Raw genomic sequence first — 21,570 nt, forward strand, 5'->3', positions numbered from 1 at the left:
GTACAGATCGATCAGTGATCTCTTCATCTTACAGCCTAGTCAAAAAAAATGCACCACCTCCGGCCAATGCGTACTGTTGCCATAGGCCGGCCCACCAAAGGTGAGATACCCATACGACGCAGTCCCCGTCTGCCGGACGATCTGCTCTTTATCACCAAAGACAAACACCATCTGCATCCCCATGATCATATGCTGCAGGATATGGCAGTGCATCATCCACACCCCGGCGTCATCAACCCGCAGCCTCCACGCCCGCCAGCCCGAGTTTGCGTACGGACGGGTCTTCTCCCGGTAGCGGTAGAGCACCGTCGTATCGCGCAGGACGGGCGGGTTCGAGAGCAGTCGCATCTCGTTGGCAATGGGGTCGTAGGTGCCGTTGCCACCGCCGATGTCGTAAAAGTGACGGCCATGCGCGTGGAAGGGATGCGTTTCGACTCCGCCGGTCGTCGAGCCCTGATTCTGCCAGACGATCTCGAGAACCTCGCCCATCTTGGCCGGGAACGTGCGGGTGATGGTGTCAAAGCCGCCGTTGGCCATCGCGCGGTCATAGACGGCATCCAGGTCATACTTGTCCTGGTAGATGTCGATCAGGTATGGCGATTTGGGGACGGTCTCGGTCCAGGGATAGCCATTCTCGACCCAGACGATGTTCTTGCTGATGTTCTGGTGGACGTGAATGACAATCCTCCAGGTGACTTCCTCAAGACGGGGGAAATCGAGATTGGGTGTCAACGGACGAAGCTGGTAATCCAGCCATCCGTTTGTCGTCGACGGCATGGGAAGAGGAGGTGTGCTGGGGACTGTCGTGAGATCTGCATTCGCTCCGGGATACCGTAACGCGGCGAATGATGTGATCACTGTGGGGCGTTCGAGCGTCACCAGCTGGATATAGAACTGGCGAGTGCCATTTGCCAGCTGGCTATCTGTCTTCGTGTGGAGCAGCGCGCTGAAACGCTGACCGCTGGCGATCTGCATGTAGCTGGTGGTCAACGGCTGTGTGTATTGTCCATCCGCTTCGATGATTTCCAGATCATGGCCTTCAATACCAAGCCAGACGAACGACAGAGCAGTTGCGCCGATAAAACGCAGTCGATACGTCTTGCCTGGCTCGACATCGATGGCTGCCAACAAGCAAGAGCCGTCCGCTTTGGCTGGTTTCCCCTGTCCATTAACCAGCACCGCATCCGGCTCTCCACTCCAAGTAAAGGTCTCTGACGTGAGCCCCTCCTCGATTTCGCCGTCCGTCTTGTGGAAGAAATCGGACAGCACGATAACCCGCTCCTCATCATACGTATAAGGAGGAGGGGTTGTTTCTTCCACAATCAGCGCGCCCGCCGCAGAGACAGCCTGAAAGCCAACATGCGAGTGGTAGAAGTATGTCCCGGCATATCCAACATCAGGATGGACTTCGTAGTCGAAGAAATACCCCGGAGGAATCGGCCACTGGCTGGCCTGGGGGGTACCGTCGGAGAAGGGGGCGACCATCATGCTGAGGCCATGCCAGTGCTGTATGTCATAGATTAATCAGGGCCCATGCTATATATACTGTAAGATGGATACTACCATCGTGACATTTTCCGCCTCCATATCATTGTACACCCGAATCCAGGTTGTTTTCCCTTCCTGAAATCTGAGTTCTGGTCCTGGAGAAGTGCCATTGACGAGGACAGAGTAGCGTTCGTGACATGCTTGGCTGTAGTTTGTCGCTGTGACCCGCAGAATGATGTCGGGGATAAAGGACTCATCGTGGACGTGGACCGTGTTAGTAGCAGCAGCGGCGAGTGTCAAAACCAAGGACAGAAAATATTTGTATATAGGTCTATGTCTCCATCCCAGTAAACCATTCTGGATGGCGCTCATCATGTTGACGATGAGCTATTAATAGACAATACGTTAATGTAGTAATAAGAGTATACTAACAGAATAGCACGATACTGACTGTAACAGTACTTCTACATAATATATATATAGAAAGAGAGAGTGTGTGTGAGAGAAAGACAGGTCGCACTGCTCTGCTTAAGCCCCTACCAATATCTGTAGGTATTACTACGTACATATTATATTGCGAAATGTGACCAACATCAGGTGAGAACATCACTTTCAGTCAAAAGCGGGTCGACCGGTCCTATGTGGTTTGCTGAAAAAAAAAAAGGTTCTGTCTGGAGCATGCATAGACAGGTAGTTGTATGGAGTATAGGGGACTAGACCAGACTTTGCCTTAGCCCTGCACATGTAAATTGCAGCAGGGGTTAGATTCGAGGTCTGCGCCAATCTGCGCCTAGGTATGGATTACAGTACATATTATATCATATCACGACATATATGAATATGCCTTTTTCTTTCTTCTTCTTCTCTTTTTTATCATACCTAACCTAATTATTGCCTTGCTGTATCTGCATCCTAGATGTAATGTTATCCAATCCAATAAGCGGAGAAAAATCCAAGAAACCCGATTCGAATCGACTCGAATCGTCAGCCAGCCAGCCAGCCAGTCAGCTATCAGCAATTAGTCCGGGGAAGAGCTTCCGAAGGAAGGGGTGGATCTACTGCGTTGTCGATCATTCAGCCAGCCCAGCCAGCCCTATTACTTTGCAGTCTTGGCTACATATATAGGAATGCACATAGACACTCCGTTCTGTAAATGCTATCCTACCTCCCTGCGTCCAGCTGCAGGAATAGTTCGGTAGGTAGGTAGAAAGCCAATGATTTATTTGCCCACTATGTATTCCGTATGAAGATAGACTATGGAGTATTCCGTACAGAGTGCAGAATCTGAGATCTCCGGCGGGGGAAGATAGATCATGATCATGGGATTATGCGGAGTACGAGTAAGCTAGGGGTGGATCTGCGCACCACCCCTTGCTCTCCTGCTCCAGTTCTAGCCAGCTCATCAGACAAGAGTAATATTTATTCAGCAGATCTGCACCGTCTAATCCCTATTGTGCCCAAAATATCAGCAATATCTACTCCGTACTGCATGATCCATGTGCCTATAACCTATAGAGATCGATCACGAATGCAGTGTGCAGAGCAGACGGGCGGCCAGTTCAGGGGCCCTCCTAGTCTAATTACTTTTTTTTCTTCATTTTAATGAAAATAAAAGAAAAGAATAGGATGGACGGAGTAGAAAAGCAAGCCAATGGTCCCGGACATGGACCACTTTGGATATACCAGATTAGGACTAGTGCATATCTGGTGGGTGTTTCAGTCACGTGAAGATTAGATAGGACTGGGTTCATCCGACTGACGTCATCGCGATGTTGAACCATCGCAATTGCGCTCGATCGTCACTCCAACCTTCAACTGACTCCAGTTGATTCATCTCATCTTCTCTCGAATATTTGTAACTCTTTTCATTAATGCCTTCATTCTGAGCAGACGAGTTTTTCAATATTTTTTTTTTAAAGAAATTGCTTCACGCTAATTGCGTCTGACAATGGCAGCGTTGTTGTCTCGTACCATCTCGAGATCGTCCCCATATGGGGGTTACAAGATCCGAGGGTTGAGCGATGGGACGATGGTAGTTCCTTTATTATCATGTCAGCTACCGCGCGGAGTGTTGAAATTCTCTCGAGGATACATGTCCAGGACTGGATCTGGATCAGCATCGACACAAGAATCCACCAGATACAGACACAGACGTAGACAGGGTGAGCTGCTACTGACAGCGCCGGTGATACCAAACCCGGTATCTCCGCTGGTCTGGTCGTCTCGAGGCTACGCAGACCTGAAGCCGACGTCCGGCAAGAGTGAGGCGGATCTGCTGGTGGAGGAGTTGCAGGAGCTGTATGACTTGTCATGCCGTTGGTTGGATTGAAACTTACTGACTTCTGGCAGGTACGACGCCGCCAAAGACGAGTTCGAGATTGCCACTGACAGCACCAACGCGGCGACCATCTACGCCGCGTCCGATCGCGAGTCAGCCCGCGACGCTCTCAACCATCTCACCCGCGTGTACACGCTTTACACGGAGATGACGACGTCGTCAGCACCGGACACGCCGGCAAAGGTGTTTGAGGGCGAGACCGCACCGGTGCCCATGGAGCCCGTGTTACAGAATCCGCAGGACAGAATCGCCGAGGGCCGGACAGACCCCTTGCTCTCGGGCGATCCGGCCGCGGGGCCGCCCATGCAGGGTGAAGCCGAGGGAATGGATCGCATCGCGCCAAACTACGATCCGGAGGACATCCAGCCGGAGGTCAGGGAGGAGGTGAAGCGACGGGTTGGACAGCGGATACGCGAGCTGCAGAATGCGGTTGCGGCGTTGGAGGAGCGTGCGCGTGCGGAGTCTGGTTGACTGTAACATACTACTAAAACAGTATAGGTGCATATATATCGAGGATAAAGAACTTGTCATTTCAATCGCATACTACAGTACAGTGATATACAGCAGAGGACATACAGGACAAGACACCAGACGAACATCCGCCATTGCAAGCATGTTTATTCCGACAAGCATAAACCGACTGATCTGACTATACTGTATATACTAAAACTGATACCGAAAATCCGGCGCGCGATCACTCCACTTCTCCGGCGGGATACTCTTCCCCTCCAGCAAGTCTCGATCCTTCTCTCTCTCCCTCCGCTTATAGATGAACAGGACCACCCACCACCCACACCAGGCAAACGCCAAACAGCCCAGACTCCACGAATGGCCGAGGACAAACGCCGGCGCGGCAGCAGTCTGATAGATCTGTCCCGCGACCACGCCGCCGATATTCGTCAGCGACAGCAGGATGCCCACGCTGGCCGCGCGCTTGCCGTCTGGCGCACAGTTGGACGATAACCAAGCGATGTTCGTCCCCGTGCAGAGGTAGCACGCTGTCGCAATCAGGTAGGTCGCGAAATACCGCACGCCGGGGGAGACGACGACGTCGCCGCCGCGGCCGTTGACGACGAGGATGGCGTAGCCCGCGATGCCGAAAGGAGCGGCGAGGATGAGTGAGAGGAAGCGCGCTTTGTAGCGGTCGGAGAGCACGGCGCCGATGGCGTAGATGAGGGCGCCCCAGAGGTTTACTTGCTGTCGTCAGAGGGAGTAGATAGGAGGTGAACAGACAGGGGTGGAAACGTACCCGGAATAACAAGATACTGGGCCTGGATAGTCGAATAGTGGAATCCATCCTTGAGGATGATGGGGAGGAACGTGCCGAAGCCTGACATATCATCAGTCGTCTGTATCATACTATATACCATTTGATGTGTGAATCCGGTGGATAGGTGACAGGGCAATACCATATAGAATCGTCACAACACAAATCTGAATCACCCCATGCACCCAACTCTTGATGTCTCCAGCAGCCATTTTCACATCCCGCCACTTGTAGTGTCCCTTCCCACCGCTATACGAGGCCATGATCTCGGCCCGCCGGCGCATGACAACCTTGTCCTCCTTCGTCAGGAAGTAGGCGGTCTCGAAGTTCTTCGGCACGACGAAGCGGCAGATCCCGGCCCAGACGAGGGTGATGAGGCCTTCGATGATGTAGAGCCTAGCCGTCCCGTCAGTATAGAGGTGTACATATGGGTAGAATAAAGGTGTAGATAGGTATAGAAGGAGATGTTCATACCACCTCCACCCATGCAGTCCCGCTGTGCCGTTCATGTAGAGGATTGCATATGCGAGGAGGCCGCCGAAGGCGCCTGATAGGGCGGATGCCACTGCAGTATCATCAGTATCATCGTCATGCTATATATATAATATGCTGTAGAATCAGACAACCCAATTCAAACAAAGATGAACAGAAAAATAAATAAAAACAGAAAACAAATGAGAGAGCTGGTAACACTGTTGTTCGTCCTACCAAACAAAAATGAAATCCTCGTCGCCAGCTCCTCTCGCTTATACCAATCACACAGAAACAGCGTCATCGAGGGGAACAAGCACCCCTCAAAAAACCCCAGCAGCAGCCTCGTCACGACAAGAGACGGAAAACCCTGCACAAACCCCGTGCACAGGCAGACGAGGCCCCAGCAAGCGGTGATGAAAGGGATGACGCGGTGGTACTGGAGGCGTTTGACGAGGAGGGAGGTGGGGAACTTCAGTCGTCAGTTAGGTATATACAGTGCAGTGTAATTTGTCAGTAGTAAGGGTAAGGATAGGATAGGATAGGGTAGGGGTACGCACCTCAGCAAGGATGTAGAAGATGTAGAAGAGGGATATTGCGATCTACATATACAAATTAGTCAGGCAGTTAGTTGGTTAGAAACCAGACAACAGTCAGATTCATCCGAACAGAGAGAACTGTCTCTGTTGGGACGAGATAAGATACTCAATTATTAGGTATGTAGGCAGGTGTACATTCAACTCCGACCCCTTCAACCCAATATCCTCCGACAGACCCTGCGTTGCAGCGAAGCCGATCTATCATCATCAATCACATATAATATCAGCCACTATACCATATCCCTATACTACCCCCAAGGAATACCATGTTATGCTTAGGGTTAGGTAGGATTACTCAGACTTACATTCCCCCGATCCAAATACGAAATCAGCATCAGCAGCATCATGACCGGCGCAATGAAGCAGTCTAGTTTGAAGACGACGGCCGCTTCGCGTTTGTGGAATTCTTCGGCGGAAAGAATAGCTTCTGGATTGTTGTCACCAGTACTGTCGCGGGCGGAGTCGTTGCTGTTTCCATCTTCGATGTGCAGGGCACTGTGCGGTTTTTCGTCGGTGTCGTCGTTTTCAAGAGAATTGGGATTGGTATTAGAATTGGAATTAGCGTTGGTGTCCATCATCATGGTAATTGGAATATGTTGATAGACTAGAATAATATGTATCCTTGATTGAAAACCACAGGTTATAATATAATATAGCAATGACTGACTGACTGACAAGGACTAACTAGGTAATATAATTCGATCCCTGTTTGCGTATTAATTGTTGGGGGAAATTCTTGTCCGTTCTCAGGCTGGTCTTGTTTATTGCTCCCAGCTGATTGTAGTTGAGACCGTAGACAGGTAGGTCACTAACGTCCTTAGCTAGGGATGTACAGTACAGTAGTTAGTCCTGCATTATTACATTGGGGTAATCACACTCATTGCATTCTTAACTATCTGACTATTGATTAGGAAAGTCAGCGGAATGTCTCCGTGAATTGAGACTAAAGACTACATGTCTATTTACTAGTCTTGTACTGTCCTGTACTGTACTGCCTGTCTATGAATGGGTGGAAGCTTACTTCCTTTATTTTTTGTCTCTATTTTCTTTTCCCCCTTTTCCGGTTTTAGATAGAGATCTTCCTAGCTAGGTAGATATTTTATCCCTAATGCATGATTTTGCGGGGGTGGGGAAGCTCTGATTCGGATAGACGCCGAAAGTTGGGGTAAGAATTAGTATAATCTGGGGTACGGAGTACTTCGTGCTTATTCATGTAGATCATTTACCCCAATTTGTGGGGTGGAGATATAGTAAAATCTGGGGAAATAGAAAAGAATACGTGGTACAGTGATGGAAGATAGGTGTCCTAGTACTGGCGTCAATACGTGTACGCTGTACTGATAGGAATTTCAATTACAGTACGTATAGCATGTATGTATAGTACTCCAGAGTACTATACATACATACCTGATACAATTGTATTGCACGGAACCAAAAAGGAAGTCATCTACCCATTCTAGATAGGTACCCTTTCCTGAAGATAAAATTGCCCTGTAAACCGTTTGCCCAGGTATTATACAGGTCAATCTGCCTTAGATGCTGCTGCTGCTGCTGCCAACTCCCTCTCGATAATAGGCGCCGCCACCGTCGCCGTATGCAGACTCAACGCCGTCGCAATCTCCAGAACCTCCATGATCTCCTCCGGACTGGCGCCGTAGCGCAGCGCATTGCGCATGTGCAGCTTGAGGCCGGGCTGGTAGAGATGGGTAGCTGCGGCGTCGAAGGCGCAGTAGATTAGTTCTTTGGTCTGTAGCCCTCGTCAGAATCAACTCGCGTTGAATTGAATTTGGTATAATAGATGGGATACCTTCGGCTCCAAAACCCCCTGCATCCCACTCTCAGTCCTCCTCACCCACGGCACAGACGAAAAATTCAAATACGCCTCGAAAAAGTCCGGGTCGAGTCGCAAAAAGTCCTCCCAGAAGGCATGCCAGTAGCCGCGATTGCGCGCGAAGTCAGCTTTGAGCTGCTGCCGCCGCTCGTCCAGCGGTTGACTTTGTCCTGCTGGATGGCCTTCCTCCTTCAGCACCTCGACGAGCAGCGGCACGCCAATGTTGCATGCGTGAATGCCCAGTGTGCTGGTCAGCTCGACCACCTCGATGAGCTCGGTGGCCGTGGCGCCTGCGGCCAGGGCAGCGCGGACATGTTCCTGAATGCCTGGGACGTGGAGATGGGTGGCGGCACTGTCGACGGCCAGGGCAATGAAGGCTTGCACTTTGGGCGGAAGGTGTCGATTTTTCTTTGGGATGCTACGCAAGCCCAGACTCGCCTCGAAGAGCGCCGGGCTGAGGTTCAGCACGCTCTGCCAGCCGTCGTTCCAGGCGTGGGGGCCGTGCTCGGCGATGAATTGCTCTTTGAAGGAGGACATGAGGAGAGTGCTTGAAAATGATAATTATTGTTGATAGAAGGAATAATCCAGTTGACGGCTGAGGTCTGCTCCACATAACTATATGTACACACATACCCAGGTAACTGGATGGACAAAATACAGACAGAAGACACCTGTATGCATCGTATTGGAGTCTATACAGTGGGGTATCCCCACCTGCATCATGCAGTAATAATACATAGTTGATACTTCATAGTGATGTTGTACTGTATCGTGAAAACAAGCTCAACATGATTCTTCATTATTGTTCAAATCCTCCTGATCGGAAACTAAATCCCTCCTCCAGATAGACTGCATACAATATCAAATCGTAGATATTGAGATATTGAGATATTGACATCTAATGCTTCCGCCATCATAGATCTACACCAGCCTGTCCTGTCCGCAGGAAACATGTAATCCGTTAAATCAATTGCAAGCATCTACTGCACTCACGATTCTCCCCAGAATCGACGTTTATTCCTCGCATCCTCCTCCCACTCCACATCATGCGCGAAAATGACTTCGACCCCCCGCTGCTCCAGCCCCCGGATCCGCTCGATCGTCTCCTCAGCCGTCTTTCGATCAGCATGGATGCAGCAGACATGGCCGTCGTCGTCCACCCACTCGCCAATCTCTCTCTGCCGGCGCATAATCCGTCGGTCGTGGCAGGCGTCTCCGGCCAAGTACACCCATTTTGTGGATCCAGTTCTTACCAGCAGGTTGATATGCCCTGGTAGATGGCCCGGAGCATGGACGATGTAGACGGTGCCGTCGCGGAAGAGGTCGATGACGGGGAGAGTGAACGAATCTGTCGTCGTTGTCGTCGTCATCGTCCAGGATTGATAGAAGTCTGCCTCTCCAGACGATCCAGCTCGCTTGTCTCCCAGCCCGTCGACTTGTTCGCTGCTGCTTGGATCACGCAGTTCAATCGTCCTGTCTTCCGGTAGCAGATTGGCCTCGAAGAAGGAGTGGCTGCCGGTCAAAGAGTTGGATTTCGTCCCCTGCAGGAGATCCCTCGCGCCAGGGCCGATGACAAACGTGCTGGTGGGAAAGTCGCGCGGCTCGCCGATGTGGTCCCAGTGGACCTGTTGCAGCATATCATGTTAGACTTAAAGCAACTACAAGCAAGACATCGGATAGACAGATGTTCGTACATGAGAGTAAACCACATAATCGATATCCCCCGGCCTCAGCCCACCTCTAGCCAAGCTCTGGACGACATCCGGCTCTGTCGACAGCGGCTGGCGTGTTGCTGCGTGCCGCCGGATGGGCGCCGAGTATCGCTCGATGTCTCGCCTCAGGCCCAGGTCGAAGACGAGACGGGTGAGTCGTCCTGTGAAAGGATGGCGGTGCTGGATGAGGAAGGCCAGCGATGGCACTGTCCGGCGGGCTGTGTTGGATGCGGGATGCACAAAGTACTTTTCTGGCAGCGTGAGGTGGCCGGCTGATAGGGCGTGTAGTTGGACGGTTGCTTTTGGTGTGCTGGAGGTATCCAGCAGAGACGTGTCTAGCAGAGGGAAGGAAGGGGCTGGCTCGTTTACCGTGATGGTCGACATGATGGATATGTTTAGAAACAATAGTATATTGATACATTTCAACTGGTAAAGAGGTATATACGATAATCTACGCTTTTGTACCAGTCTTAACTATGTTTTTACTAGGTCTGGCATCCTACCTACCAGGAAATCACATCATCTCCCTACCCCTGGTAGGTAATAGGGATGTGGGGGTAATAATACACACATACATGGATGAATGTAAATTACATACAGTACGGTACCTGGTAATAACAGCAATCATGTGACAACACGAGCCCTTTATGTTGATATTTCCTTCCCCATGACTACAGTACAAGGATGGAGTACAGATTAAGCATGCTAAGCAGTTGACCTATTTCCAGAGTCAACCTTTCCGGAAGAGGAAATTTTTGCATTTTTCCACGTACGCCTGGTACTTACCTACTTACCTCAGTTGATAAAAAAAAATATAGTTCATTCAAGAATCTATGAGTAGTTCATGTCCTTACCTAGTGCCTTATATCCTTGCCTGATGCTGATATACGTAACGGAGCAGGATCATTCATTCTCTTCCTAGTCTTTTAGAGGGACTTAGCGTGGTTATGACAGTTTTCATACGTGACCAAAAGCATGCTATGTACAGGGTGTTACGCAAAGAACAGTATTCTTAAGATATAGAATGACACCAAGACGTACTTTTGACAATATCACATCCAAAAAAAAAACAATTTCCAAAACTCCATTCTCCCATCCTAAGTATCATTCTGGTTTGGTCTCGCCTGCAGGAGAACTAAGAAACCATTGTGCAAAGAAGTCAAGAGAGCAGCATTCTCCTGTTGGAAGTCGTAGAGTTTGCTACGATGGACCACCAGTTCAATGCCATGAAATGGCCCTGAAGGATCCGTGCGTGTTGCGTCCCCATCATGGAGAAGAGGAGGACCTGCAGTTCCAAAATCGTCGGCAACAGAAGATAGGAAGCTGGCTGGTCGAAACCTACCGGGTGGATGGCATGGTCAACACAGCCTTTCATAGCCAGACGGCCTCGGATCATCCTGACCAGGGCAAGAAGTTCCCCTCGGAACAACGTGTCATCGTCGCCGTCGATATCGGATATCATCGCGCTCTTCAGATGTGGAAAGCGCGTGTCGGAGTGATGATAAATCGCCTCGACGTACCACTGTGGAAGGAATTCCGAGTCTCGAAACCTATTTGCACAGGACCGTACTCCCAAAGGTCCCGAAGCCCGTGCTCAGAATCGCTGTATGCCTATGAGAAACAATGTCTTTGTCGACAGGAATTGCGAATTGCCAAACATACTCGGTATAGCGCCATCCCGAATCCCGGAAGACCGTGTATTTGACATCCGGCCTTCGACTCCTGTATGCAGACAGATAGCGGCAGAGATAACCGCACAGCGCGCGTGCACGTTCGATTCTCAGACTTGTGTCGCTCCATATTTTGATTAAAGAACAACAGGGAAAGATCTAAGGGAAAAAAAAAAGAAAAGGAGCCAGGAAAGGAAAAATTTGAAGGGTCTGCAAGTCAAATTCTAGGTAATGGATGGGTGGTTAGCTGGTATATTGGAAAAGTAAATGACGTGGGCCTGGGAAAGTCCCCAAGAGACCTCGAGCGGGTGGGCGTTGTAATAGTAATGTTGGTCTGCGCCTCTCAAACTTGTTATCAGCCTTGATGCGGGCAGCCGCAGGAGCCCCAAATAGTAGTACCAACAGCGTACGGAGTAGTGCTGTTCGAAGATACAGCGGTAGTATTACTAGTGAGTTCTCTACTAACTAGTAGCTGCAGCGGTATTAAGGCAAGCAGTATTAGTGCAGTCTGTGCAGAGCAGATGTGGAGATAAGCCCTGTCATCTCATCAGAGCCACTAGCAAATCCCGCCATTGTTTCGATCCATAGATAGATTAAAATAATACGGCTAGATAAGACTATTCTGCTGTGTACCCAACATATCGCCATCGTATCATCAGCTGACCCATCCACGGTGGTCTTTGTTCTCCTCAGTGGTGTGGAACGAGGGAAAACCACTCCTACGAAACGCAACAGGGCTCTTGGAGGTTCTGATAATCTCGTATGATTGGTGGTAACTATGCTATATGTCATGGAGGATGTGCTAGTCCATAACTACCTACCTAGCAGGTATCTGGTAAGTGAGGTGAGGGGGAGTATAGGCAACTTCCGACGGGGCCAACACCCACCAGTCAGTTTTTTTTTTTTTTTTTTATTTTTCTCACAGAAACCANNGCAATAATAATTTTACATCCAAGTACGGCCAGAAGAAGTGGACCTTTGATCAGATGCCCTTTGTCAATTTCGAGACTCTCGGGTCCGCAACAACCGCTGACTCCGATCCAGCTGGGACTCTACATTGAGGCACACGCGGGGCGATACCATCCCACCGACGAAACTCTCCCCAAATATTAGGAACGGAACCAGGAAATTTAATTGATTGTGGCGCCTCCAAAAAGCCACTACTCGAGGAGAAGGTGCGTCCTCTCACGTGAGATGTTAAAATAAACCACCCTTGGTCTCTCCACGTGACATCTAGAGGCTAATAGCATTGGATAAGCAGCAGTAATCACGGCTTTGGATTGGTTTCTCGTGGACGAGAGTCACCGTGCTTGTCTATGACGATAAACCTCGCAGAATATCGCATTTTCAATCTGCAGCCCAGGATGACCTCTCCCCATCAACGAAACAAGTTCAATGCGGAAGTTGATGACGAGAACATCTGGTCACCATTACAAATCGCCTCCTCACAGGGAGACCTCGACCTGGTTTCAGAGCTGCTGGGAAGAAACGCTGATCCTAATGAGCCCCCTACAGGGTACTATGGACAAACGGCCTTGCAAGCCGCTGCCGTTGCCGGTCATATTCATATTGTAGATAGGCTTCTATTAGCAGGCGCCGAAGTTGATGCACCTGGAGGCAACAATGGGGGACGAACGGCACTGGCATTAGCCGCTGGAGCAGGTCATCTGGAAGTCGTGGACAGGCTAATTGCAGCGGGAGCGGATATCAATCGTCCAGCACATCGCTACATGGGGAGAACAGCTTTACAGGCTGCAGCGGAGGGAGGGCATCTCACCATTGTGACACGACTTCTGGACAAAGGGGCTGACATCAATGCGCCCCCAGCACATAATAATGGGAGAACAGCCCTACAAGCTGCTGCAGCCGGCGGACAGATTGCACTTGTGGATCTATTGCTTTCTGAGGGTGCTCATGTGAATACCCCATTAATGCGGTACAAAGGTTTGACCGCATTGCAAGCAGCTGCGCTGGCAGGCCATACGGAAGTGGTTGAGAGGCTTTTGGCGGCCGGTGCCGATGTCAACGCAGAGGGATGTTATTATAATGGATGCACCGCCTTATATGCGGCCGCAGAGGGGGGACATACCGAGATTGTGACAAGTCTACTGGATGCCGGTGCTGATATTGACATGATCTCAGGTAACAAACATTGGACACCATTTCAGGTCGCCATATTCAGAGGACACCACGAGGTTGCCGCGGCCTTAAAGAGGCTTCAATCGGAAAAGGAGCATTTGAAATTAATTCGAGGTCAAAGCTCATTGGAAACAGCACCGCAAATGATATCAGATTGAGAAGGTCGGCAAATTCTGAAAGCAGAATCGGGTAAAGGAGGTACAGCATTATGCAGGAATGTTGACTGCAATCCATCCGAGAAGTCTTGGGGATATTGGGGCGACTCTAGATTGGTAACCTTGTTAAGACGATGGGCCTCTATCTGGGCAGCAGGATAATTACATCCAAATGGGATTAACTTTGGTATGTACAGTCTCAAAGAGTGTTGAGCCCTCCCAGGAGGATATTCCATAGAGAACAGTCAGGTAATGGAGTCAGGTCAAATATAAATGAAATCCAAACCCAGACGATGAATGAAAATATAAGTTGAGTCATAATATGACTAAATGGGCAGTATTATTAGCTCAATTTCATGCAGAGTTCTAGTAGCTGGCCACTTTTGACTCTTTTTCAAGAATGCAATTGACTTCTCTTGCCCTGGGTTAAGCAAGAGTGGTGAAGAGAGATAAAATTGAGAGTGCTCTCTCTCTCTCTCTGGTTGCAAGCGATAGATAGTCCGTCCCCTTTATCATTTCTATATATGTTGGACAGTAAAAAAAAATAGCAGATGATATGGTGGACTCTGTCTCTGATGTACATAAATATAAGCTTGAAGAGATAGGGAGCGAGAGCCTTTTTTTTTTTGCTTAGTTATGATTTAAACCAGTTGCCCGCCCCCCCCCCCCCCCCCCCCCCTGTTTTGTATGTACATGTAGAATACATACATTCATTTGCTTTTTCTCGTTTCCGTAAACTCCCTCTGCAGGTTTCTTCTGATGGCTCGACAGATCTCCACATCCCTCTTCTGTCGGCAAGATGTTTTAGATTTTGGAAAAGGAAGCACGAATGAAGCTGTTAGGATTGAGCAGGGACTGAGCAAGGTGGCTGCCCATAGTATTTCAATAGAAGCAGACTCAACGTTACCCGCGATATCGTTTTTAGGGCAAGTTTTGATGTCGTCGGGACGTTTTGGATGCTTCATATATATGAGTTCTTCTCCAGTTTTTTTTTTTTTTTTTAGTTTTCTCAACAATATCCTCATGCAAAGTATATATACTATATACTACCCGATATTCAAGTTCACTCATCTTGGTCGAAGTCATTGAAACTCCATGTTTTCAACCCTTAAAGCTCTGTTTAATTAATGCAATGGCATTTATATCAATAGATCCTTACTGGCCAGAAGAAGGAGAAACCTCACCTAGCAGCCTCTAACCCAACGTACATGTACATACCAGACGGAATACACCAGCAGCACCAACCAGGATTGTTCTCCAATAAAGATTCCATAGGAAGGGTCTTGGTGAAATGAAATCCTTGAGATGGGGTCGAAGAAGAAGGTATATCATATGCTCTGTGTATATATCTCATCAAATGCGTGCCGTGCATTGGGGAGTGCCCGTTGCTGCTTTCTCCAGTAGCATTTTCACATACTGTCGCCATTGTATGCTATACATTTTAGGAGACAGACCTTACCCTACTTGTCCCTATCACTATATAGGGACGTTTGAGAATTTGAACTATTTCCTCGACTAATCTGTACATAATCCTAATAGAAGGCGGCATGTGGTATGTACTCCAAATAGCAAATAAATAATAGCTCCAAGTGGAAATAATAAACCGAGTCAACGTGCATAATTTTGCTGGCACTGCATCTAAAGTTGCAGCTGTTCCCTCGGTGTCGGCCCTTGTCGGAAGCCGACATTAATATCACCGTTGCTTGGCTTTTTTCTGGGCTAATGATAATGATAATAGCTCCGTCCACATAACAAGCAGATTCCACCGGTCTTGTCCGGGTTAAGTCAGTGGTTTAGTTAGCTTGGTTTTGTTCTTGACCGCTCAGGGCAGTTCGGTTACAGTTACAGTTCCCTATGCCCTATTATATGCACATGCCATGTCACACAACCTTGGCTTTACTTCCCATCCAGTTGGACTCCCAGAGCTTTCTCTTTTTTTTTTTTGCCTTTGGTTCTACCCCGCAAATGATGCAGTGGGACAGGCAGTAGTGATCTACTTATTGATCTACATACTGGATCGGTCGGTCGGCGTCGGGGAGATCTGCGCGAGAACGGCCGAGCTTTCCGATGATCCAGTTTCGTTTCCTTTTTTGGCAAGAATTGTAGTGATTGTTCCGCTGTGTTGTCTCCTCTAGAAATGACGTCCGTCGATTGCTGTGCTACCCTACCAAGACAATCGTGCACGTTCGATGACCACGTTGAGTGACGTCGGTTGGCAGTTTTCAATTAGGTATATAAGCAACACATCCCTAGGCGGGGGAAGAATTGAATTGAATTGAATATATAACTAGTCAGCAGACACAAGGATAATGATTGAAATTGGTTTTATATGCGGCGTATATCAAGACAGCTACATTAAGCAGACCGCTGTAATGGATTCCTTGTTTAACTACCTCTCGCCTTTCATCTTGTTCGGCTGCCTCGTTTTTGTCCTGCTGGTGAGTAGATCCTGTATGCTCGCTGCCTGTCTGACGAAGTACAGCGTGTCTATCACTCGTTCAACAACCCTCTTTCCGCCCTCCCTGGACCGACAATATCCAAGTGGAGCAGTGTTGTCATCACTTACTACTGGTTCATTGGACAAAGAGCCCAATACGTCCACTCTCTCCATCAGAAATACGGTCAGTACTGTCCGTTCATATGGAGAGGTGAATAAAGCTCACTGCCTCAGGCCCCATCGTCCGCGTCAGCCCAGATGAGGTCGACATCTGCGACCTCGCTGCAGCAAGGGACATCCACCGAGTCGGAGGGCGGTTCGTCAAGTCAGAGTGGTATAGAAGGCTCGTGCCGCATGCCATTGAGAATGTCTTCAGCACCACCGATCCCAAACTACACTCCTTCTACCGTCGTCTCCTGTCGTCGCCGATTACCGACGCGTCGCTGAAGCGCTTTGAGCCGGTGATTATCGACCGCGTCCGCTTTGCCATCGCCAAGATTGCGGAAGAATTGCGCACTCACGGTGCTGCAGATGTGTTCAAATGGTGGACTTTTATGGCAACTGATGTCATTGGCGAGCTGAGCTTTGGCGAGTCGTTTCGCATGCTGGAATATGGGAAGGTCAGTACTTGCTGCTACTGCTGCGAAGTATTCCCCTGCTGATGCTGTTCAACAGAAAAACCAGTACAGCCTAGATCTGGAATGCATCGCATCCCTCCAACCGATCCGAACGACATTCCCCTTTCTCATCCGACTGTCCGAGGTTGTGCCACTCCCCATGTTCCGCAGCGCCGCAGAAGCCGGATGGCGACTATCTAACTACGCGCAGCAGTCCATCGAGCGGTATCGCAAGCTGATCGCCCTCGATCCAACCGCAAAGTCGACTCTCTTGACCAAGCTGTTCAACGCGGAAGAAGACGGTCTCTCAGACACTGAAATCCGGAACCAGGCGCAGGGATACATCGTCGCCGGCAGCGACACCACCGCCGTGACACTGACCTACCTGGTATACTCGGTCTGCCGCGACAAAACGATCCGCGATCGACTCGTCGCTGAAGTTTCCTCTCTGGCTGAAGATTTCACGGAAAAAGACATCCGGGAATTGCCCTATCTGAACCAGGTGATCAACGAGACCTTGCGCCTGTATTCCGCCGTGCCGTCTGCCTTGCCCCGTGTGGTCCCTCCTGAGAGAGCTTATCTGGCGGGATATCAACTCCCTGCTGGGGTGACAGTTTCGACGCAGGCTTATAGCTTCCATCGCGATCCGAGGATCTTCCCTGATCCGGAGAGGTAAGAAGCCGTCCTAGGAATTCGTATCCCTGTTCTTTTTCTTTGCTCTGGATGATGAACTTCAACTAAAGTTCGCTGTCAACAGATTCAACCCTTCCAGATGGGCCTCGCCAACCAAAGAAATGAAAGAAGCCTTTATGCCATTTGGGGCTGGTTCTCGCAGTAAGTATTACAATCACCATACACTACATTCATGTTGAGTCCCTAGTTTAGATTTATTCCCAGTACGGGAGACATTGCTAACGAAGGAATAGTCTGCCTAGGAATGCATCTCGCCCGCATCGAACTGCGCCTTGCCACCGCGCTCTTCTTTCGAACCTTCCTACATGCAACCGTATCTGCGATGACAGACGAAGACGACGATATGAAGCCGAAGATGTTCTTTTTACTGTCTCCGAAGGGGCATCGCTGTTTGATTCAGGATCAGGTTGATTAGATGGCATTACCTTAGACTATGAGAATGTTGTGTTCTTTTTTTTTCTCCTTACAGTATCTACTGTACTGTATGTCAGTGGCGTCGTGATAGGTGGGGGATATACTTATACTTACTAAGTATGTACTGTGCATAGCTACAGTGTAATGCTTCATTTTTCATTTTCCATCTCTTGAAGGACAATGGATGATGAAGAATGTTGTTAGTTTTATTAACCAACCTATTACTACTACTAATGATAATGAAACAATAACGATGATACCAATCCAGTCCAGACACGTAGACATTCTAAACATTCTACCCATCTACATACCTATGTAGGTATTGATCAAAAATAGCTTTTTTTTTAAAAAAAAAAAGGAAAAGAAAATGTGAGACATAGGAAGTTGGATCCTTCGACTCGATCAGCTAGCTAGCTAGGTATGTACATACAGTACATACCTCCATAACTGTTAAGACGAGTTGCGTTGAACTCACTAACCAAAAAAAAAAAAGAGAGAGAGAGAGAAGAGAAGGGGGAAAAAAAGACAGCGATATATTTACTATATTACAAGCCTTACAGATCTCGCTCTCCTCTGCTCGACTGAGAAAATACTTCGTCTATGACAGGGACTTTTTTTTGCCCCTGGGGCATACCTATAGTACCTATAGTAGGTATGATTTTCTTTCATTTCTATTATCTACTTTCCAGGTAGGCTCCCTACGTATATTCCTTGCAATACCTAATTCGCTTTACCATATTTTTTTTTGCATTGATTATTTATTAGGTGGTCTTTATTATCTATCTACTTTCCAAGGGGGGCTCCGTACTCATATCCTTACTAATATTTTCTCTTTACCATATTTTATTTTTTGTATTGATCATCAGGTAGGCAGTCTTTATTATCTACTTTCTAGGTGAGCTCCCCACCTTACTACTTTCTAGTTCAGTCTGAAGCGATTAATCTTCAGGCACCCCCACTAATTATTAAACTGGATGATTTTTTACTCTACACTCGTTTGCTTTATTTGTCCATCTACTCATCTTTATTCCTGAAATCAGTACTAGTAACGAATTTTACTCGGTTTGAAATTCCTCATCACGATAAGCTACATTCTACGTGTTATGATACCTACCACCCATTCTGAAACGCCTTCAGCTTCGGCGCCATGTCCTTTGCCATCAGTTCGTGAAATGCGGCGGTAGGGTGATAATTATTGTACCACACACAACCATCCCCGATGCAGGTTTCATTGTGGAAGCCATAGTCCCCTGGATGGTCCAGGACATTTGTCATAAAATCCCACGCTTTGTAATAGACGACCGTCACCTAGTCATCAAATTAAGTTTTCGTATATTCTGGAAATGCTAGATATACTTACGTCGGAAAAGGTTTCCTTGAACATTTCGATCCTCATTTCCAACTGCTGATTGTATAGAGCCACATACGCGGCGTGAGCGGGTATATTGCCATTCTCAATGATCAATGGAGATCTCGTCGTCGGCGGAACCTGGAGAAACAGAAACTGTCGAGCGCCAGCCGCATACACCTCCACGACGAGGTTGAAAAAACTGTCCATGAGAACCGGCACTGTGTTGCTAGGGTCGACTGTCTGGTAGGAGTGGCCGATGCTAAGGCAGAATAAACTTGTCAGAAAGATCAACCAGTCTAGAAGGGATGACTTACTCGTTGATGCCTATCCAAAATGCAAAGACGGCGCTTTCAGCAGTCCACCGGGCAGAATCCGGTTGCTCCCCATACGTAGGCACAAAGTTCAATTCGACCTGCCAGACCAGATCGTGCACTGTCGCGCTGACGATGGAATTGTTGATACAAGCACCACTCACGGCCAGATCGTAATTAAGAACAAGACTGTTATTGAAGACTGTTGTGAGATAGCCGACCCAGTTCATTCCTCCAGAAGACGTCCCTGAACCTGGATGGCGTTAGAAAAGAGATATCTCGGGATGATCTTGACAGTCTGACCTAGAACGGGATTGCCCATGGGGTTCGTCGCAGAAGGCTGGGTGGAGTTCGACGAGAACCCGGTGGAGGTGTACGAATTACCACTGCAGACAGGTTAGAGAATCCTAAATATACATTTCAAGGGTAGTAATACAAGGTAAAGAAGTAAGTCGCGTCGACCTGGCTTGCGACTGGAGCGGCATATGCCACTCTCGCAGCGGACAGCGTAGCGATCAAGTAGTAAACCACCTTCATAGTGAAATGAATAGCCACAAAGACCAGCGTTGACAAGCTGACGAGTCGAGTCCGCTGTCGAAGGAAGCTTGATGAGAAAAGAACAGATATGTGGACGGTTACAACCAAGGATGATCAGACGTATAACTTCAATGTTGGTGTATCAGCAGTGTCACAGAGAAGTTCTGCAGTTTAGATTCCGTTCATCCGGAAGTCCATAATAATGACGACGACGCGTGTGATAATTTCTGCAATTAACCGGGCTGGCGTGTAACTCGTTGCCATCAACACGTCCCGCTTTAGTATGTGTTTTGCGCCTCTTCGTGAACAGGACAACGCAGGCAGTGACACAAAGAGAGGGGAAGTCATTGAAATGGTAGAAGTTCCAACCGTGCTGAAAACATGGAATTTGGTGCTACATTTATTCTGGTCTGGGTTTGTTGCGAAAAGATGGCTGAAGATTGTTGGATTTCCCGAAACGGAAGTCGACAGGGAGCCGTCCCGATGTCCGAATCCGGCAAGGAGAGGAATCGATACTACCAAGTATCTGCCTAGGTATCAACGAATTATGAGAGTCTCTAAAATAAAATTAATTTATGCGACAGTCATAATATCGTGCTAATGCTAATATTAAAAAAAAAAAGACAGATAACGAAGTGATGCATATCTATACAGTAAACTTCATCCCCCCATTCGCATTGACGACACTCCCCGTACACCACGCCGCATCCGCCGTGCAAAGCATGCCCACGACGCCGGCAATCTCGCTGGTAAACGCAGGTCGGCGACCGCCCATCTTCTCCTTGATCAGTCGAACCTTCTCCTCGTCGACACCAGCCAGATCCCTGCCCTCCGGATCGACCTTGCTCAGCGGCGTGTTGTCCTGCCAGCCCTGCATGTCCTTCCAGAACTGCTCGCCGGTCAGGAAATACATATCCCCAATGACGGGGCCAGGATTGACGGCGTTGACGGTGGCCCGGTCGGCCAGCTCGCGCGACCAGGTCCGCGTCATGGCTTCGAGGGCAGCCTTGGTGCCGCCGTACACGGACTGCCCGACGAAGCCCAGGCTGGACGACACGCTGGAGATGTTGACGATGCGGCCGGAGCGGTCGGTGGGCAGGTAGGGGACGCAGGCCTGGGTGAGCAGCAACGGCGCCAGCACGTTGATGTTGTAGTGCCAGTGGAAGTAGTCGGGCGTGATGGGGCCTTTGGCCGGGTCGTTGAGCTGGCGGTCCTGCGAGACGCCGGCGTTGTTGATCAGGATGTCGATGCGGAGGGCGTTGGTCTCAGGATTCGTGAAGTGCTCCTTGGCCGCGGCCAGGATGGTGGCTATGGCGCGCTCAGCATCGGCCAGGTCGGCCTGGACGATGGCACATCGGATGGAGTGTTCTTTGGATAGCGAGGCGGAGAGCTCTTCGGTGCGGGCCCGCGACGACTCGGATGTGTAGTTGAGCAGGAGCGAACAGCCTTTGCTGGCCAGGTTGCGGGCAATCGCCTCGCCGATGCCTGCGGCAGTCAGTTTTTTTTTTTTTTTAAAAAAAAAAAAGAGAGAAAAAAAAAA

The 21,570-nt window shown here is 49.0% G+C and overlaps 9 protein-coding genes across 9 annotated transcripts in view; 4 read left to right on the top strand and 5 right to left on the bottom strand.

Moving 5' to 3' along the window:
• Positions 1 to 39: 39 nt before the first annotated feature.
• VTN77DRAFT_4456 (uncharacterized protein) lies at positions 40 to 1,863 on the bottom strand (the record flags this gene model as incomplete). The annotated part of the gene is made up of 2 exons (XM_069420517.1): positions 40 to 1,506; positions 1,564 to 1,863. 2 exons carry the CDS (start codon positions 1,861 to 1,863, stop codon positions 40 to 42), a joined length of 1,767 nt encoding a protein of 588 aa, XP_069277849.1.
• A 1,573-nt stretch (positions 1,864 to 3,436) lies between these two features.
• On the top strand, positions 3,437 to 4,297 carry VTN77DRAFT_4457 (uncharacterized protein; the record flags this gene model as incomplete). Its single annotated transcript, XM_069420518.1, has 2 exons — positions 3,437 to 3,786; positions 3,838 to 4,297. 2 exons carry the CDS (start codon positions 3,437 to 3,439, stop codon positions 4,295 to 4,297), a joined length of 810 nt encoding a protein of 269 aa, XP_069277850.1.
• A 192-nt stretch (positions 4,298 to 4,489) lies between these two features.
• VTN77DRAFT_4458 (uncharacterized protein) lies at positions 4,490 to 6,744 on the bottom strand (the record flags this gene model as incomplete). Its single annotated transcript, XM_069420519.1, has 8 exons — positions 4,490 to 5,019; positions 5,076 to 5,175; positions 5,270 to 5,489; positions 5,568 to 5,658; positions 5,802 to 6,036; positions 6,125 to 6,166; positions 6,299 to 6,361; positions 6,469 to 6,744. 8 exons carry the CDS (start codon positions 6,742 to 6,744, stop codon positions 4,490 to 4,492), a joined length of 1,557 nt encoding a protein of 518 aa, XP_069277851.1.
• Positions 6,745 to 7,685: 941 nt separating this feature from the next.
• On the bottom strand, positions 7,686 to 10,090 carry VTN77DRAFT_4459 (uncharacterized protein; the record flags this gene model as incomplete). Its single annotated transcript, XM_069420520.1, has 4 exons — positions 7,686 to 7,910; positions 7,971 to 8,541; positions 8,988 to 9,619; positions 9,689 to 10,090. The coding sequence occupies 4 exons, from the start codon at positions 10,088 to 10,090 to the stop codon at positions 7,686 to 7,688; spliced, it is 1,830 nt and encodes a 609-aa protein (XP_069277852.1).
• An 847-nt stretch (positions 10,091 to 10,937) lies between these two features.
• Positions 10,938 to 11,411, top strand: VTN77DRAFT_4460 (uncharacterized protein; the record flags this gene model as incomplete). Its single annotated transcript, XM_069420522.1, has 1 exon — positions 10,938 to 11,411. One exon carries the CDS (start codon positions 10,938 to 10,940, stop codon positions 11,409 to 11,411), a length of 474 nt encoding a protein of 157 aa, XP_069277853.1.
• A 1,281-nt stretch (positions 11,412 to 12,692) lies between these two features.
• On the top strand, positions 12,693 to 13,673 carry VTN77DRAFT_4461 (uncharacterized protein; the record flags this gene model as incomplete). Its single annotated transcript, XM_069420523.1, has 1 exon — positions 12,693 to 13,673. One exon carries the CDS (start codon positions 12,693 to 12,695, stop codon positions 13,671 to 13,673), a length of 981 nt encoding a protein of 326 aa, XP_069277854.1.
• A 2,369-nt stretch (positions 13,674 to 16,042) lies between these two features.
• On the top strand, positions 16,043 to 17,832 carry VTN77DRAFT_4462 (uncharacterized protein; the record flags this gene model as incomplete). The annotated part of the gene is made up of 6 exons (XM_069420524.1): positions 16,043 to 16,108; positions 16,153 to 16,291; positions 16,342 to 16,727; positions 16,792 to 17,396; positions 17,482 to 17,558; positions 17,651 to 17,832. The coding sequence occupies 6 exons, from the start codon at positions 16,043 to 16,045 to the stop codon at positions 17,830 to 17,832; spliced, it is 1,455 nt and encodes a 484-aa protein (XP_069277855.1).
• A 1,109-nt stretch (positions 17,833 to 18,941) lies between these two features.
• On the bottom strand, positions 18,942 to 20,030 carry VTN77DRAFT_4463 (uncharacterized protein; the record flags this gene model as incomplete). Its single annotated transcript, XM_069420525.1, has 5 exons — positions 18,942 to 19,139; positions 19,192 to 19,441; positions 19,497 to 19,746; positions 19,797 to 19,879; positions 19,930 to 20,030. 5 exons carry the CDS (start codon positions 20,028 to 20,030, stop codon positions 18,942 to 18,944), a joined length of 882 nt encoding a protein of 293 aa, XP_069277856.1.
• A 646-nt stretch (positions 20,031 to 20,676) lies between these two features.
• VTN77DRAFT_4464 (uncharacterized protein) overlaps positions 20,677 to 21,570 on the bottom strand; it is a gene marked incomplete at both ends in the record, with an annotated part of 978 nt that continues 84 nt past the window's right edge. The window contains one exon of the mRNA XM_069420526.1: positions 20,677 to 21,515. Coding sequence (XP_069277857.1) covers positions 20,677 to 21,515 — 839 coding nt within the window. The remainder of the gene's footprint in view (positions 21,516 to 21,570) is intronic.

The sequence above is a fragment of the Rasamsonia byssochlamydoides genome (genome assembly GCF_041956645.1).
Source record: "Rasamsonia byssochlamydoides strain NRRL 3658 unplaced genomic scaffold VTN77scaffold_30, whole genome shotgun sequence".
In the NCBI taxonomy this organism is placed as follows: Eukaryota; Fungi; Ascomycota; class Eurotiomycetes; order Eurotiales; family Trichocomaceae; genus Rasamsonia; species Rasamsonia byssochlamydoides.